The 15,216-nt window shown below is 38.7% G+C and overlaps 1 protein-coding gene across 6 annotated transcripts in view; it reads left to right on the top strand.

The window, feature by feature from the left end:
• The window catches only part of VAV2 (vav guanine nucleotide exchange factor 2), a 158,284-nt gene that overhangs the window by 16,631 nt on the left and 126,437 nt on the right, over nt 1–15,216 (top strand). For all 6 annotated transcript variants that reach the window (XM_072431112.1, XM_072431113.1, XM_072431117.1 and 3 more), the window contains exon 2: nt 12,882–12,998. In XM_072431112.1, the coding sequence (XP_072287213.1) occupies nt 12,882–12,998 (117 nt within the window). The remainder of the gene's footprint in view (nt 1–12,881; nt 12,999–15,216) is intronic.

Genomic DNA, 15,216 nt, shown 5'->3' with positions numbered 1-15,216 from the left:
ACCTGCAACACCTACTTCCATATTCACACAATATATCAGAATTTCTCATTGCCTGGAATGCTTTTCTTGTCGCTTTTCAGGTTCTGACATTTCTGTGCAAGAGATTAATATTCTTTCACTCCGCCTCTCGCACAGGGAGGGTAGAAAGTTAATTAGAGGTTTCTACAAGGACCACTAATTAAGTCGGGTGATAGTTTCATGTTCATTTAAACAGAGAAGATGACTTTCCCTACAGGCTTTTCATAAAGACATCCAGCAGGCATGGGCTTTGAAAAGATGTGTATAATTCTCTTTGTTGAGCTTGGATCAGTAAATTCAGTAGAAGTTAAAGTATTGTGACTTCATGATTTGCAATTCCCGCTACAATGATAAAACATTTGTAACTCGTTTAAGCTTGAGAGCAAGGATGTCACTCATGTAAAATTTAATATTTCTAGAGATCAGGTATGTAAGTTCTGTAAAATATATCTTATAAATAGAGAGCGGTGATATCAGTCCTGTATCCTAACTTGAACCTGAGGAGTAGTGATGTCACTTCTGAAAAGAAGCTATATTTTTTTTCTTTTTCTCTTTCTTTTTTTTTTTTTTTTGATGATTTTTTTTGTTTTTGATGATCTCATGTGAAAGTTGAATGATCTCATGTGAAAGTTGCATTTACCAGATTGCTAATAGCCACACCAATTTACTATTAACTTGGAAAACGTATTCATCCTGCTGTCCTTAAAACAATCACCAACAATCATTTCCAGTGACTACAATTCAGTGTGTACAAACCTTACAATTTAATATATTTCTAGAAAGTTTTGATGTTGCTCCTATAATTATATCTGAAAAGTGGTGATGATATGGAGAGCAGTAATGTAATTCTTGTAAAATATGATTTGCAGAACACACATGTGAAAACCAGAATTTGCTATGTTTTCAAATTCCGCATGTTATAGGCACCTGTCAACAAGTAAAATTGCAATCAGACAAAGGAAGCATGGAGTGCTATGCCTCAATTTCTTGAAGCATTCCTATCTGCTGTTTCTGCATTAGCTTCTGTCTGCTTCATTCATCCAGATCAATAGGGTTTTAGCAGAAGACATTTGCCCCTCCTATCTTCCAGGATTTTGTAAGAATGTAAAATGGTAAGTATTGTACTACTCTGGCCTTTTATCTAACTGCCGCATGGCTAAGTTGTCAGCTACTTTATAGGATGGCCAGCCTGGGAACCCACCCAAACATTTCAGTTTCTGAACTACTCATCCAGCTAAGTTCCTCAAAGCCAGACTTTCAGATTGTACCTTTAAATTGTTTTAAAAGAAAGTACATGTAAAAGGTAACCTCTGGTGTCTCAGAGGAACATGTTACCACAAGCATTTACTGGGGTTGTGAGGCTTCAACTTTTCACCTTCTCAGTGTCACTGCATGCATGTTGCCGGAGAACCTGTGAATGTCAGATTTTATGTGAGGTTACTATTTTTGAAAGGGTTTTATGTACTTGGCCATAACAGGAAAGGTGGCAAAAGAGCTATTATTTGGATTTTGGTATTTTATTGGTAAATTGTAATAGTCTGCTTTGCTGTGTGTTAGAATTTTTTTATTACTTAACATAAGCTGGTGTAAAATGTAAAAAAACAAGTAGGGGAGAAAATCATCCTGAATCTACTGCTTTGCATTTGTTTTCACCTGGCAATCAGACTGAATGCACACCATCAAAACTATATGTTATTGTGTAAAAGGGCAGAATTTTTTTTCATTTCATCATTCTTGCAGTTGAAGGCTGTTCTGAATCTGCTGTGCTTGTCGAATGAGCAGTAAAATGGAAAATGAATGTAAATACATTTGTAATCTGTCAGAATTAATGTGCGCATCCGACCTGCAGCCGTGTCTACATCATAAAATCACACTTAATGAAGCCTTAGAAAAGCAATTAATAGCAGTGTAATACTTAATAGCATTCTGCTTCCTGTCTGTCCACATTATTAATAACACAAGGAAGAAGTATGTGCATCATCAGAGACAGAATTCACTACTTCTTCCAGGAATAATGCCAGTTCAATGTCTTCTCTGTATGTTCCATCCTATGGGGGACTCACTCACTCAATTGCTCAGATCAAATCTAACACAACATTTTGGTAGCTTTGTTATCTCCTAACATGGACAGTAGACCTACATAACAGCTTAGTATAGGGTTTTTAAAAGTTTTAGTGTTAGCCTATCATCAAGCTAAATGATGGTTTCACTCTTCCCCAACATTCTGTTTTTTATATTGGAGAACAGTAATTAAGGAATCCCATGACCAGGTGTTAAGGATTCAGATACTGTATAACCTACTTCATGGAAATCTCCCCAATATTGGATAGACAGACTTTCTGAAAAATGACATTTTAGATATTTTGATTTCTTTCTGACTTTGCTGTGAACATAATTGTTCACTAATATCAGGAAAAGTGGTGTCTTTGATTTGTCTTACTTCTATTTTAATAATTTCCTAAAATGTTACGTGTCTAGCCATGAAAAACAAAGATTTTTAGTGATCTTCAGTTCTGTAACGTGTCAGTCCAGCTCCACAATGACAGGACGCTGCATGTTCTGAAAATATATGTGTGGTTTCATCATTGTGGATTAGCTAGCCTCACAGGCAAGGGCAGTGCCGAATAAATGTGCTTTGCTGGAATCCATCACTCCCCTCCATGCTGCTTGTCATGCTTGGGCTACGGTGCCACAAATTGATGGATTATTTTTGCTCATGCCATGTAAAACATTTAGGACGGTGAAAACAATGACCGTATGAAGCGGTTTTCTCTTTTTATGTTGCTTTATATTCTCTGCCCTGAGTTCTCAGCTACACATACTGAGTGTGACTATAATGAGCTATGTTGATTTTTTTAACCTATATACAATTTTTGAAGCATTTTCAAGTGAGGGTCACAGTGCCAAAAAGGAAGACCTTTAGATGTATGACAAAATGGTGACACATCTTACCCATATGTATTCCTACCTAGAATACCCATTACCCAGATGGATTAAGGCCTATTACACACTGGGGGATGTACTGCCAATTTGGCCCTGGACTGTCAGTCAGAAATCCTGAAATACTGCATACAGATGCACAATATTCTTCCCCTCTATCCAACAAGAAGCGAATAGGAAACCAGTTAGATTTGATTTGTACAAAGTGCATGACTTGTATACATTTGATTGGTACTTACCAACAGGTTGGTATTTGTGAATATTTTCCACAAAAGTGAGTATTTTCCCCACAATGCTGCATATCTTATTCTTACACCGATAAGTCAGAAGAAGCGGCCACCTTTAGCACCAAGATTTTTTTTGTAAAAGATGTGACATGCAATTCCAGCCATTTTTCTTTTCTTTTTTTTTTTCAGTACAAAGGGTGTCAACACTTGTGTAAAATACAACACAAAATGTAAAACACTTTCTTATATATTACAGCTACTAACTATTACCACCATTATCAAAATAAGGGCAGCTATAGAACATGTCACGCTTTAATAGTTGAGGAACAGTTGTGGAGGGCAGAGGGGTTTGGGGGTCAAAAAAAGAGCAGGTATAAGGGGCCAAATGGTTTTGAGAACAGAGGAGGGGCAGCTGTGGAGGGGTTTGAAGTTCAGAAAAGGTAACTTGTGGAGCATTTTATACTGTAGATGTACCTAAGGACCCTTGACACCATAAATAGGTAGTCCACGATTTCCGAATGTTTGACATGTTGCTATGTGATTCACAGCAGCTGATATTTTATTGCTCACATGTTTTTGTGATGCCATTACAGTGCAGTGGCTGTAATTCAGCAGCTGGGAACACAAATGCAGAGTTTGCATGGCAAAATATTTTGGCATAAGTGCAGGAGAAAATAAATGGCAGCTAGATGTCAGAATGCTGGAAAAATGTCCAAAAGTATCATATTTCCACACATTTGCAGTAATGGGGATCTTGGGATTCAGTTGCTGTTCTGTTTTGAACTGGCTTTAAAAAACAGTCTGGTGGAGAGGCAAACACAAGCACATTATAAACAATTGCAATTATCTAGCCCAAAATTTGTCAGAACTATTAAAAAAAGATTTTTGACTACAAACTCAAATTGGATACTTATTTACAAAATTCAACAATGTAAGTGTCCTTTTAAAAGTGAAGTACACCTGATGAAGTATTTGTATTACATATTTCTAGTTCATCAGTTTTTATTACAGCGTTTGCCATTGTGATTCAATTATATATGTTCTATGTACATATATAATTGCAAACTTTGCACAGAAAAAGATTTTGGAAACCCTAACATCAACTTTGATCTCACGTATATCTAAAACCATTGGTGTTTCATGTTCCATTAAGGAACCTGGAATGATATGCTTTCATTGGTATATATTTGAAAATGAGTAGCTGCCCAGCTCCTCATTTAAAAAAGCCTGCCTAGGCATTATGTATTAATTGTTGATAGAAGATTTTCATGTCTTGGTTTGGCAACACTTTTTAGAAAGTGGACATATTTTACTTTTAATCTGACATCACATTTTGGTTTTGTGGCAAAAGGAATGTGTTTTAGCATTAAAGAGAATATAATGTTTTATAAATGTTTTTGTAAGATTTGTATTCCACATCTAACTGCTTAGATTGTGAGCTCTGTTGCAGTCTCATTGCATGATAAACACAGTATGGCAAGGTCAGCCTTAAAGAGGATCTAAACTCAAAATCCCCCAGAGCAGTCTGATTCTCCAGAGGTCTCTTCTATTGGGTCCCCCATCGTCCCGGTCATCCGTCTTTGCTCAGGGCGCCGCCATCTTTGCCTCTTTTTCTGGGTTTCTCTTCCTATGTCACCCGTCCCTGGCTCGAGATCAGGTGATGTAGGTTGGAAAAAACTTGCCGATCTCACTGCGCATGTGAGATTGGCATTTTTTTCCCTTTTCATGAAAAGGCTCCTTTTGGGCATGCCAGAGATGCTAAGGCATGCGCAGAAGGAGCACCCAAGAGCCTCCTGGGATGTGTGACATAGGTATCCTGGGAGGTTTTTCGCTTATAAAAAAAAAAACAAACCTCATAATTTTTACTTTACATTAAAGGGTTGTCTACTCTTTTATGTAAAGTGAATTTTCTAAGTTTGGGTACGCTTTAAGTTGATATTTGTGGGTGGCTGCCATGTTGTGTATAAGGCTCTTCCAAAAATCCACACATCTGAGACAGAATCAACTGAGCTAATGACAGAGGTGCTGTTGTTCTCCCTTTTCCTGCTCGTTAGGGTGTCTTCATTCCTAGGAATAACTACTTTTATCCTTACTAGATATTTATTAGCTGTGCAGCACTTTTAGGAAAGGAAACCCCCACAAAGTTGTTTGTGTTGCAAAAAGATTACTGGCCTACAGAATTTTCACAGACAGTGCAGCGGGCTTGTGCACTAGAGCAGAATATTTATTAGAATTTAATATAAAAAATTATTTGTTGGTGGCTACATGTAGCAAAGTTTAAAAGAGAGTATGTAACTGGTACAGAGAGGGAGAGAACACAGAAGGTACAGAAAAGGGAGGGGTTGGTTACCTGTGCCCATGAAAAAAATATTTGACAGATTGTTTCTACATTGGTAAAATATACTAAGGAAGTAGTAGACATTGATACGTGCTGTGTCACAGTTCCTTTATTATGATAGAAATGGTAGAAAGTTTCTGCCAATTACTTCATTTAAAGATAGGATAATATATATGTCTCTGTCTTTCACTTTAAGAACAATTGATTGCTCCCTAGGCGCCACAGGCAGTTTTCAAGGGAAGATGCTCTGCTATTGTACAAGACTGTATGTATTTAAAGGAGCCACTGTATCAGCCATTTTTGCCCAGTACAGTACAGACAAAAGTAGTAACTGAAAAAAAATGTTTATCCTTTTGCTGCTTCCTGAAACAATGTATATGTATATCCAATTGAAGTTCAGTGCTGGGAATTTGGTTGCATGCCCTTAACCCCATAGTTACTGGCAGTCAGATCTTGGATACCTTGCTCTAGGCATGTCTTGTTTGACATTGGCATATTTTTTTTGCAGATTCACATATTTTTGTGGGTTCTTCCTGCTGGACCTGTTATACTGCATATTTATGTAGTGTCACTTCTACCTTCTCTTGAATGCATTTCTGCATTTTCTTGCAAATAGCGTCTCTTCTGTACAATATACCTCAGCCCTGTTACTGTGGATGAAGTCTCTCTCTCTCATCATCTCCATCTACTACCTGTCTGCTTGACCAAATTCCCTCTAATCTACTCCGTGCCCATTCCTCCACCCTGGCCCCGCCCTAACTGAACTATTTAACCTTTCCCTTTCTACTGGCATCTACTCCTCCACTTTTAAACATGCCATAATTCCCCCTATCCTGAAGAAACCCTCACTAGACCCCTCCCTACCGTCTAGCTACCGTCCTTTCTCCCTTTCCCCATGTTTCCAAACTTCTTGAATGTCTTGTCTATAAAAGACTTACGGACTACCTGAACACCAACTCTATCCTTGATTCACTCCAGTTTGGCTTTCAAGCTGCCCATTGCACTGAAGCAGGCCATACTAATGTGGTACATACCAATGACTTCCTCAGAGCTAAGTCTCAAGTCAACTTTTCCCTGCTCCTTCTCCTTGATCTTTCCTCTGCTTTTGACACTGCTGATCACCCGCTTCTAACACATATCATGCACTCCATTGTTATCAGTGACACTACTCTCGCTTGGTTTGCTTCCTGCCTGTCTCTTCGCTCCTTTCAAGTTTCTTTCAATGGTAACTCCTCCTCACCCACTCCCCTCCCTGTTGTTGTTCCCCAAGGGTCAGTCCTTGGACCGGTTCTCTTTTCTCTGTAAACCTCCTCTCTCGGTAGTCTCATATCCTCCTTTGGCTTACAGTACCATCTGTATGCTGTTGACACTCAAATCTATCTGTCCATCCCTGACTTGTCTCCCCCAGTCCTGGATAAAATTTCATGCTGCCTGTTGAACATCTCATCATGGATGTCTGACCGATTCCTGAAACTCAACCTGGATAAAACAGAACTCATCATCTCCTCCCCCCGCCATTCGTCTCCCCTCCCCCCGTCATTCTTCTCTCCTCCCAGAGACCACCAAACTCCTTGTACACGCTCTTATCATCTCCCATCTGGACTACTGTAACCCCATCTCTCTCCTTTTCCACTAACCCAACACTCTCCTCTACAATCTTTTATAAATGCTGCATCTATCCTTCCCACCACTCCTCTCCTGCTGAATCTTTTTGTAGTTCTCTTCATTGGCTTCCATTTCACCTTTCAAATTCAAGCTCCTGTGCTTTGCCTTTAAATCTCCCCACATCCCTCCACAGTTCTTGTCCCACTTACCTTTCTGACCTACTAGATTGTAAGCTCTTTGGGACAGGGTCCTTTCCTCCTCCTGTGTCACTGTCTGTATCTGTCCGTCATTTGCAAACCTTATTTAAAGTACAGCGTTGATTGATATGTTGGTGCTATAAAAATCCTGTTTATTAATAATAATAATAATAATAATAATAATATTAATAATAATTTTATTACCGTGTATACTCAAGTATAGGTCGATCCGACTATCCGAGTATCTCAGTAAGTCGAGGTACCTATTTTTACCTTGGAAAACAGCAAAAATTGATTGACTCGAGTTTAAGATGAGGGTGGGAAATGCTGCAGCAACCTTTTAATCTAATGCAGATAGTGACCTGGCCCAGTGCTTCAAAAGCCAGAGAGCTAACCTCTGGGCCACCATGCACATTGCAACCTATGGCCTTTGCAAACGTAGCCTAACTTTTTTGCATGGCATTGAGTAAATCACTTGCTGACTTTGTTTGTATTAGGCTGTCTGTTACATTTCACACAGTACCCCTCTCTTTGGATGATTGTCTTGATAAGGCTTTATCATTTCTTCTTTTATCATTCTTCATTTTGCTTTTTACACACTAAATTAAAGAAGACCCCCTCCTATAGGACTATACTGTACATTCAGACATCATCTTCCACTGTACCTGCCGGGATGATTGCACTCCACACTGTCCTCTCTGCACACATTAGAGACGCTCTGAAACTTCAGACCACGCCCTTCTCTGTTCCAGCCCTCCTACAGGGCGGTACAGGGCCCGGGCTTATTGATGTTCCTCTGCAGCGGTGTCACGCTGACGCGGGTCCCGGGCTGAAGTCACGCTGACGCGGGTCCCGGGCTGAAGTCACGCGACGCGGGTCCCGGGCTGAAGTCACGCTGACGCGGGTCCCGGCAAGATAATTCACCGGCAAGGCAAGGTAAGGTAATTCACAGGCAATCGTCCTTAGGATGGGCAAAAGAAGCCCCCTTCCAGCACTGCTTCCTGGCAATATAATTCAGCTCTGTGACAGCACTGGGTCACCATTCCGGGGAGTCTGACTGGAGTATAAGTCGAGGGTGACTTTTTCAGCACATTTTTGGTGCAGAAAAAGTCAATTTATACTCAGGTACATGCGGTAATAATAATTAACACATGTTTGGACAGAGAAGATTTCAACCCTTATATTATTTATAATCAGATTATAATATTGCTCAGAAAATAGCAAAATAATTTGCTTACCCAGTATTTTTTTTCTACCTGTTAAAAAAAGGTGTGAGACAGCAAATATGTTTATAATCTGAGATCTTCTCTCCTCTGTTTATTGATGTCTCTTTGCTGTCTTCCCAGAATGCAGTGGAGTGCGCCCTTCAGTTAGTGGGAGTTTTATATCTACTCATTAAGCGGCCTTGTCAGGGTTATTACCATATGGCTCCCTCCAGCCTCCCTCACCATGTTATAGAAATGAACGGATTAGCAGCTTCTGATTCTTGGCCTTGTTTATCTTAGCAGTGTTGTGAATAAATTGAAGGTCGGGTGCTGTATTTCCAGTTCAGTTCACACAGATGCTATTTTGGAAATCAGCTGAAACATAGACCGGCTTTAATGTATATACATCTTGTACTGAAATATGCAGATATGGGATGACCAAGAGATTAATAATTCTAAATGCAAGCTTTTTTAGGAGATTATTACTCAAATTATTACTGCAAACATATTCTACAGTGCTGTACAATGGGAAAGAGGGGCCATGACAGGTATACAGATAAACCCTAAGGTGTTAATAATAGGAAACAGATGCAAAAAACAGTTTACAATCACAAAGGAACGGTGGATAAAATACAGTTTTCTTGCAATTGATTACATAGTTGTACCAGCCCTGGAAATTCTTTGCATTTTCTCCCCTGGGTAGTGTTGTGCTGAGAGAAACTTTAAATTCCAAAGAGGTGTGCTGCATTCTAATGTTTCAAGTAAACAGGAAAGGAAGATGACTTAATTTGTCTACTAATGTTCATTTACTTAACCAGCAGGCAGTGGAGTGGTAGGGGACTCTACTTTTTTTTCTGATGTCTTTAACTGTAGAGAAAGTAGGGTCATTCACCTTGCTGTACTGATTGGCAGAGATGAACAAAAATGCAAATTGCCCAAACAAGCCAAAACTTGGAAAAGGCAAATTCTCAAAGCAAGCATACTAGTTAGTGTAAACTATAAGTATTAGTTTTGGAATTGTAATTCTTGTGTAGCTTTTGCTTGGCTGTAACTGTGCAGCTGTCTGACCTCTCCTGCCTATTAGTTTCCTGTTAACAGATTGTGGTCAGACAGTTGCTCACCACCTATTTACGCTGAATCCCTCCTCATGTAGAAACATGGTTTCCAATGTAATGTAAAGGTACTTGAAAATGTAATCTGGTGTTGCATCTCACATATGATTGACGCTCTCACTGGCTGAATTTGGAGACCATAAAAAATAATAGTTACTGCTGGCAGTTTTGACAAAATCTTTCTTCTATCCATGGTTTGCATTCACTTCTTGCAAACCTCAGCCAGATTGCTACTACAGTTTACCTTGATAAATTTATGTTTTAGATGGGCATTAAAGGGTCATGATTTGATGGTTTGAGCCACAGTTTGCACACCCTGTAACCGCAAAATACCACAAAATACCCTAATTAATGTTAAATGAGTAAACGTCTCACGGGGTATTCATTCAAATAAAACAGAAAGAGAAACACTTCATGTAAACAGTTGCACAATACAAATCACCAAGTAGCTGTTAATCAATGGTTTTGTAAGGACTATGTAGAATACAACACAGCATATGGAGTGCAAGATCAGGTCTGTGTACCATACTGCACCTAGGGTGTAGCTGCAGGAAAGGGAGCGTTCTAGAGCTCCTGCATTAAAGTGGAAACCATGAGCTGTGGCACAGCTTCTAGTCACAGAATGTAGGGTGTGAGCAGTTGTAAGACCCTAATATGCAAATAATTTACACTAATTTATTGCTTTAAATTGTTTGATTTTGGGTTTGAACCACATTCAGTACCCAGCACAGCATGGCCACACCCACCATTGCCGCATTTCTCCTGTTTCTCGAGTTTCAGCATTGTGTGTTAGAATGGTATGACCATTTTAGAATTTTCCCCCCAAAAATTTGCAAATAACAACTTGTCGTTTTTAGATGTTAATTCCACAGAAATGCAGCCCCTCTATACAGCCTCAGTAAGACCGCGATCGCCTTGGCCTTTAATCTAGGCAGTTTGTCACAGTAAATAATTGATAAGGCTGAAGAAGGATAATTATATAGACACCAAGGGAGAGAATTGAGACCAGCCTCCATGTTCAATGAATCATAGTTATCCCTGTAGAGACAATAGATCAGCTACTATACAAAAGGGACATTGTATGCTGTACTATAAACCAGTAATGTATAGATCAGCCATAATGCAGTATTGATTTAACACTGTGTTTGGCAGGTGCTGCCTACCTGTTAAGTAAGAGTGTGTAGATTTTTTGTTTTCATTTTCATTATTTGACATGATTTAGGCAATTATACAACATTATCATTGGTTGTACACTGAAGTAGTGGTATGGTTTGGACCTCTATCAGGTTACCTTGGACATACATTAGGACAATCTCTTTAGATTTATCATCCCTAAGCAAACAATTATTTTGTATCCAAATATGCACTTAATAGTACAGTCAGATTATAGAATGCTGTTTAAGATGGATTTACCTTTATTTGATGAGATTTCCTATTAATTCCAATTTGGTTTACAGGACAGAAAGTAAAAGTAATTTATCCAATGCAATGCAGTTGGCACAAAAAAATTAAAGGTGTTTTAATTGTTCTCTACTCTATCCATACATGGTATAGCTTTTGATGCATTTTAAATAACAAAGTGGTATGTTTAGGAAAACTGTTTTTTGTACACCTCAAAGAGTCCTTGTTTTGGAGGAACTATAGTCCCCACCATGGGCTGCTAGCCAGGGGCTAGCTTGTGTCTACCCTGGGTGTTTCTGCTGGCAGAGCCCTCCCTCCTTCACCTGGCAGCTGTTCTGTGCCTCATCTTCAGATGAGATGTTATGTTACCTGCTGGTCATTTTCAGGATGCTGAATTATTTACTGTATGTTCAGTTCTCTAGCTAAAGTATTTTGGCTCCCGAGTTCAGCAGGGAGAAGGAAGAGGTGGGGGGTGGGGATTTTTCCTAATCTCTGCTGCCCCCTTTTCTCTCTCCCTGTAGGGTCAGTTGACACAGCAAATTATTCAATCTGCTGCATAGATTGTCATTCTTCTCCATTACATTCTGTAACTGGCAGATTATTTGCATTTCCCAGATGCCATTTTCTTTACATTGTTTGCTGTTAACCTTCAGAGAAGGACTCCAGGCAATTGAAGTTCCAGTGACACTTCTAATGGATGTTTTTGTAAAAATATATTTTTTTACCTTTTGCTATTTTTGTATTTTTTTAAAAAAAAAATTTGTGTCATTATGTTGACAAGTAATATCCTTATCATAAATGGAATTACACTGAGCAAGGAAAACTGCAATAAAATAAGAACAGAGTATAATTTTACTAGTGCCAAGTGTTATTTCAAGAGAATGTGATAGTTTGAATACATTTTCTGATTATTCTCAGGGCTAAAAATTACATTTACAATGTTGTACATATTAGAATATTATATTTTGTCAATGGTGTATAGCAGTGGTTGCCAACCTTTCGGACCTCACGGACCACTAAATCCACAGAATCCAGACCGCACATGCGCAGAGAGCCATGTGTCACTGAAAGGGGAAGAAACTTCCTCCAGAGTGACGTCATGATGTCAGAACCCACCCGTTCTCCTCTCGCAGACTCATATCTGCTTGTTAAATCCAACAACAAAAATCGCTATTGTCCCCTCAGTATGTTTAGCAAGCAGGTCTGAGAGTGCCTCAGATTTTCTCGTGGACCACCAGTTTGCGACCGCTTGTGTATAGCAAAGTCGTGCCTTTTCACATTCAGCTAGTAGTTGGAGCACTCTACAATGTTTGTGTTTCTTTTTACCTCCTGCTGTATATTGTCGCTTCATCACATAATGGGTCTGATTTAAAGCTATCCAAAGCTAAAGAAGATAGACTTATCATGAGTGATCAAGCAAACTTGGAATGGTATTCCTAAAAGTAATTTGCTATTAGTTGGCAAATATTTGTTTCCCATGATAGTCTGTCTTTCTCAGCCCCGGAGAGCTAATAAATCAGGCCTAATGAGTCAGAGAAGTGACCCTCTTCACCTGCCAGTCTAAAAGTACATACCAAAGCAATATTAAAAACTTGTATTGCTCAGGGAGTTCTCTGTCACCACTGTCCTCTGTAGTAAATGTTTTTTTGTAAAATAAAAATGTAGTAAAAACTTAGAAGTTTAAGTTAGAAACCTTAAAATCCAAAGTAAAATAATTTAGAAACATTATGGTATGCTTCAAACAGTATCATACATATAAGTGAGCAGGGCTAAAAGGTTGATGTTCTGGTCTAATATGGATGGATGTCTTTAAATTTCCCTGTTCTCCTCTATTGCAGTTCTTGTGCCTGAAGAACATTCGAACATTTCTAAAAGTCTGTCATGATAAATTTGGATTACGGAATGCCGACCTCTTTGAACCTTTTGACCTTTTTGACGTTCGGGATTTTGGGAAGGTAAATAGCTGCTTTTTATCTGTTATGTTTGTTCCAAGGCCCCTGGTCCAGTTCTGCTTAATAATTTGCCAGATTTTAAAATTTTACGTGAATTGTATTAGTGAGATATGCCCACTTAGAATTCCCAGTTTTAATTATTCTCAGCAGTTATTACGAAGCCATAAATTGGAGGTAATCTTCATCCTCTGTTATATAAGAATCAACCAATAGGGGCGTTTAGCTGCAAATGTGACTGCTTCATTATGGCCTTGAGTTAAGGATTTAGACTCAAACTACTGATGGAAGTAGCAGACAGATTAATGTAGAGAAATCTTAATATTAGAGGAGTGGAAGAGACACAATATATTGGGAAGATAAGGGAAACCTTACCATTGTACTGTCTGGCTTGTTGAATTATCCAAGAGTTTATTTACCTCACTGGCGCCCTCACAAGTCTACTTTTGAAAAAAAAAAAAAAGTCAGCCGCAAATATTTGTTTTATAATTCAGTGTTCATTAATATAAACAGATACTATATACCTGGAATGTATTATGATTGTGTTTTTTTATGTTCTGTTACCATTAAGAGGTGGTACTGGTGGAATTGTTTGTCATTCTGCAGAGGTGTGACCTGATCAAAAAAAACTTTTGTCAATGAGCTTTCATTGGTTTTGTGTTCCCATACAAGTTGGGATGCAAACCTTGCCTAAACCAGGTCAGAAGTAGGTTAATTGCAGACTAATTACACATGTAAATAAATATTGAATGATCACAGAAATATATTAAACTGATACTATTAACAAGCCCAAAGCCACCATGGGCCCTCATTATTTTGCTATAGCAGCACAGTTGATGAAGATCACTGATAAACTTTTTTTTACTAAGTTGGCAATATGTGAAGTTCTACAAGATACTTGGGCAACTTGCAACTCTTCATTTCCCAAAAGCTTTTGAAGTTGCACATTTTTTTATGGTCGTCTATGGAGCAGAAATGGAAAAGGTTTGTTTTATGCAAGATAGCTCCTGATTGCAGGTCTGTTTTTATGTTTAAGCTTTAGAAGCACCATAAAGTCCTTTGCTGGGACTTTAATACTCCTGTAGCTGGTAATGAGTTCCTGAACATGATTTATGATAAATAGTAAAAGGAAGGATTGCCCAAAGCAACCACCTTCCTTGATTATGTTATCATACAGCCTACATTCTGTTCATTCGTTTAATTTCCTGGGAATATGTAGCTCATATTTCTTGTTGGAGGAAATGCTGTTCCTGTGTTCGTTATGGTCCATTGCTGTTATTTTGCTGTCAGTTTATTAGCTAATAAAGTTTATTTAAGGCTGATTGTGTTCTGAGAAAGAGCTGATCGGTTTTCCTATAAAAGACAGCAATAAAACAGTGGACTTTACAGACATGGTCTTTCATTGTTAAATGTTTTTATTTGCAGTATTTTATTGAAAAAAACATATTTCACGGTCCATAGTGTATGTTATTGTTGTGTTTGTATCTTTGTTTGTATCTGTTTCTTCTTCTCTGTTTTGTATCATAAAAATCACCTTTGCTGTTTAGATATTTCTTCATCTTCCCTACATTTCTGTTGTAACCGTCTGGCATTCATATTTATGACAGTAATAATTGATGTCGGCTCACTGGTGAATTTTTCTAATTTGTGACATGGATTTTGCCAGCTGTGTGCCAAGCCTGGAGGAGCAGCCGGAGTGCCTCCTCTAAGCTTCTTCATCCGTGATCCACCATGCAGAGAGTTTGTAAATCCCTGACCCTTCCTCACCTGTTAAATCATCCTGCCTCTCTGCGTTTCCTCACCTGATGGACCTTCTGCTCTTACACCAACATTTTGTGGTTGGCTGAGCAGGAGACCAAGGTGGATGTGTGATGTTTATAGTTTCTGACCAGTAAAAATGTATCTTTCAGTGCACCGCTGCTCTCCACCGTCCCACCAGATGTATTTTTAAATTGCTGTTCTAAACACTTGCATCGTTGAATCATTCAGCTTCCTTAATGATGTGTGGTGCAGCAGAGGTGTTTGGTGATGGGTGCCTTTTGCGTCCACACTGATGATTCCACATGACCAGTTTCATTCAACTTTTTGAACTTTTACTTTTTACCAGAAAACATTGTAGCTTTTTCTAGATATTCTTGCCATAAACCACCCAGTAGTGTAGAGTAGTTTGTCATCTGCTGCAGAATTTCAAATCCAAGCATACTTGAGAAGAGCCTTTTGGGAT

Source organism: Pyxicephalus adspersus, chromosome Z, assembly GCF_032062135.1.
Source record: "Pyxicephalus adspersus chromosome Z, UCB_Pads_2.0, whole genome shotgun sequence".
In the NCBI taxonomy this organism is placed as follows: domain Eukaryota; kingdom Metazoa; phylum Chordata; class Amphibia; order Anura; family Pyxicephalidae; genus Pyxicephalus; species Pyxicephalus adspersus.
Note: the sequence above shows the minus strand (reverse complement) of the source record. Positions and strands in the feature narration are given on the sequence as shown.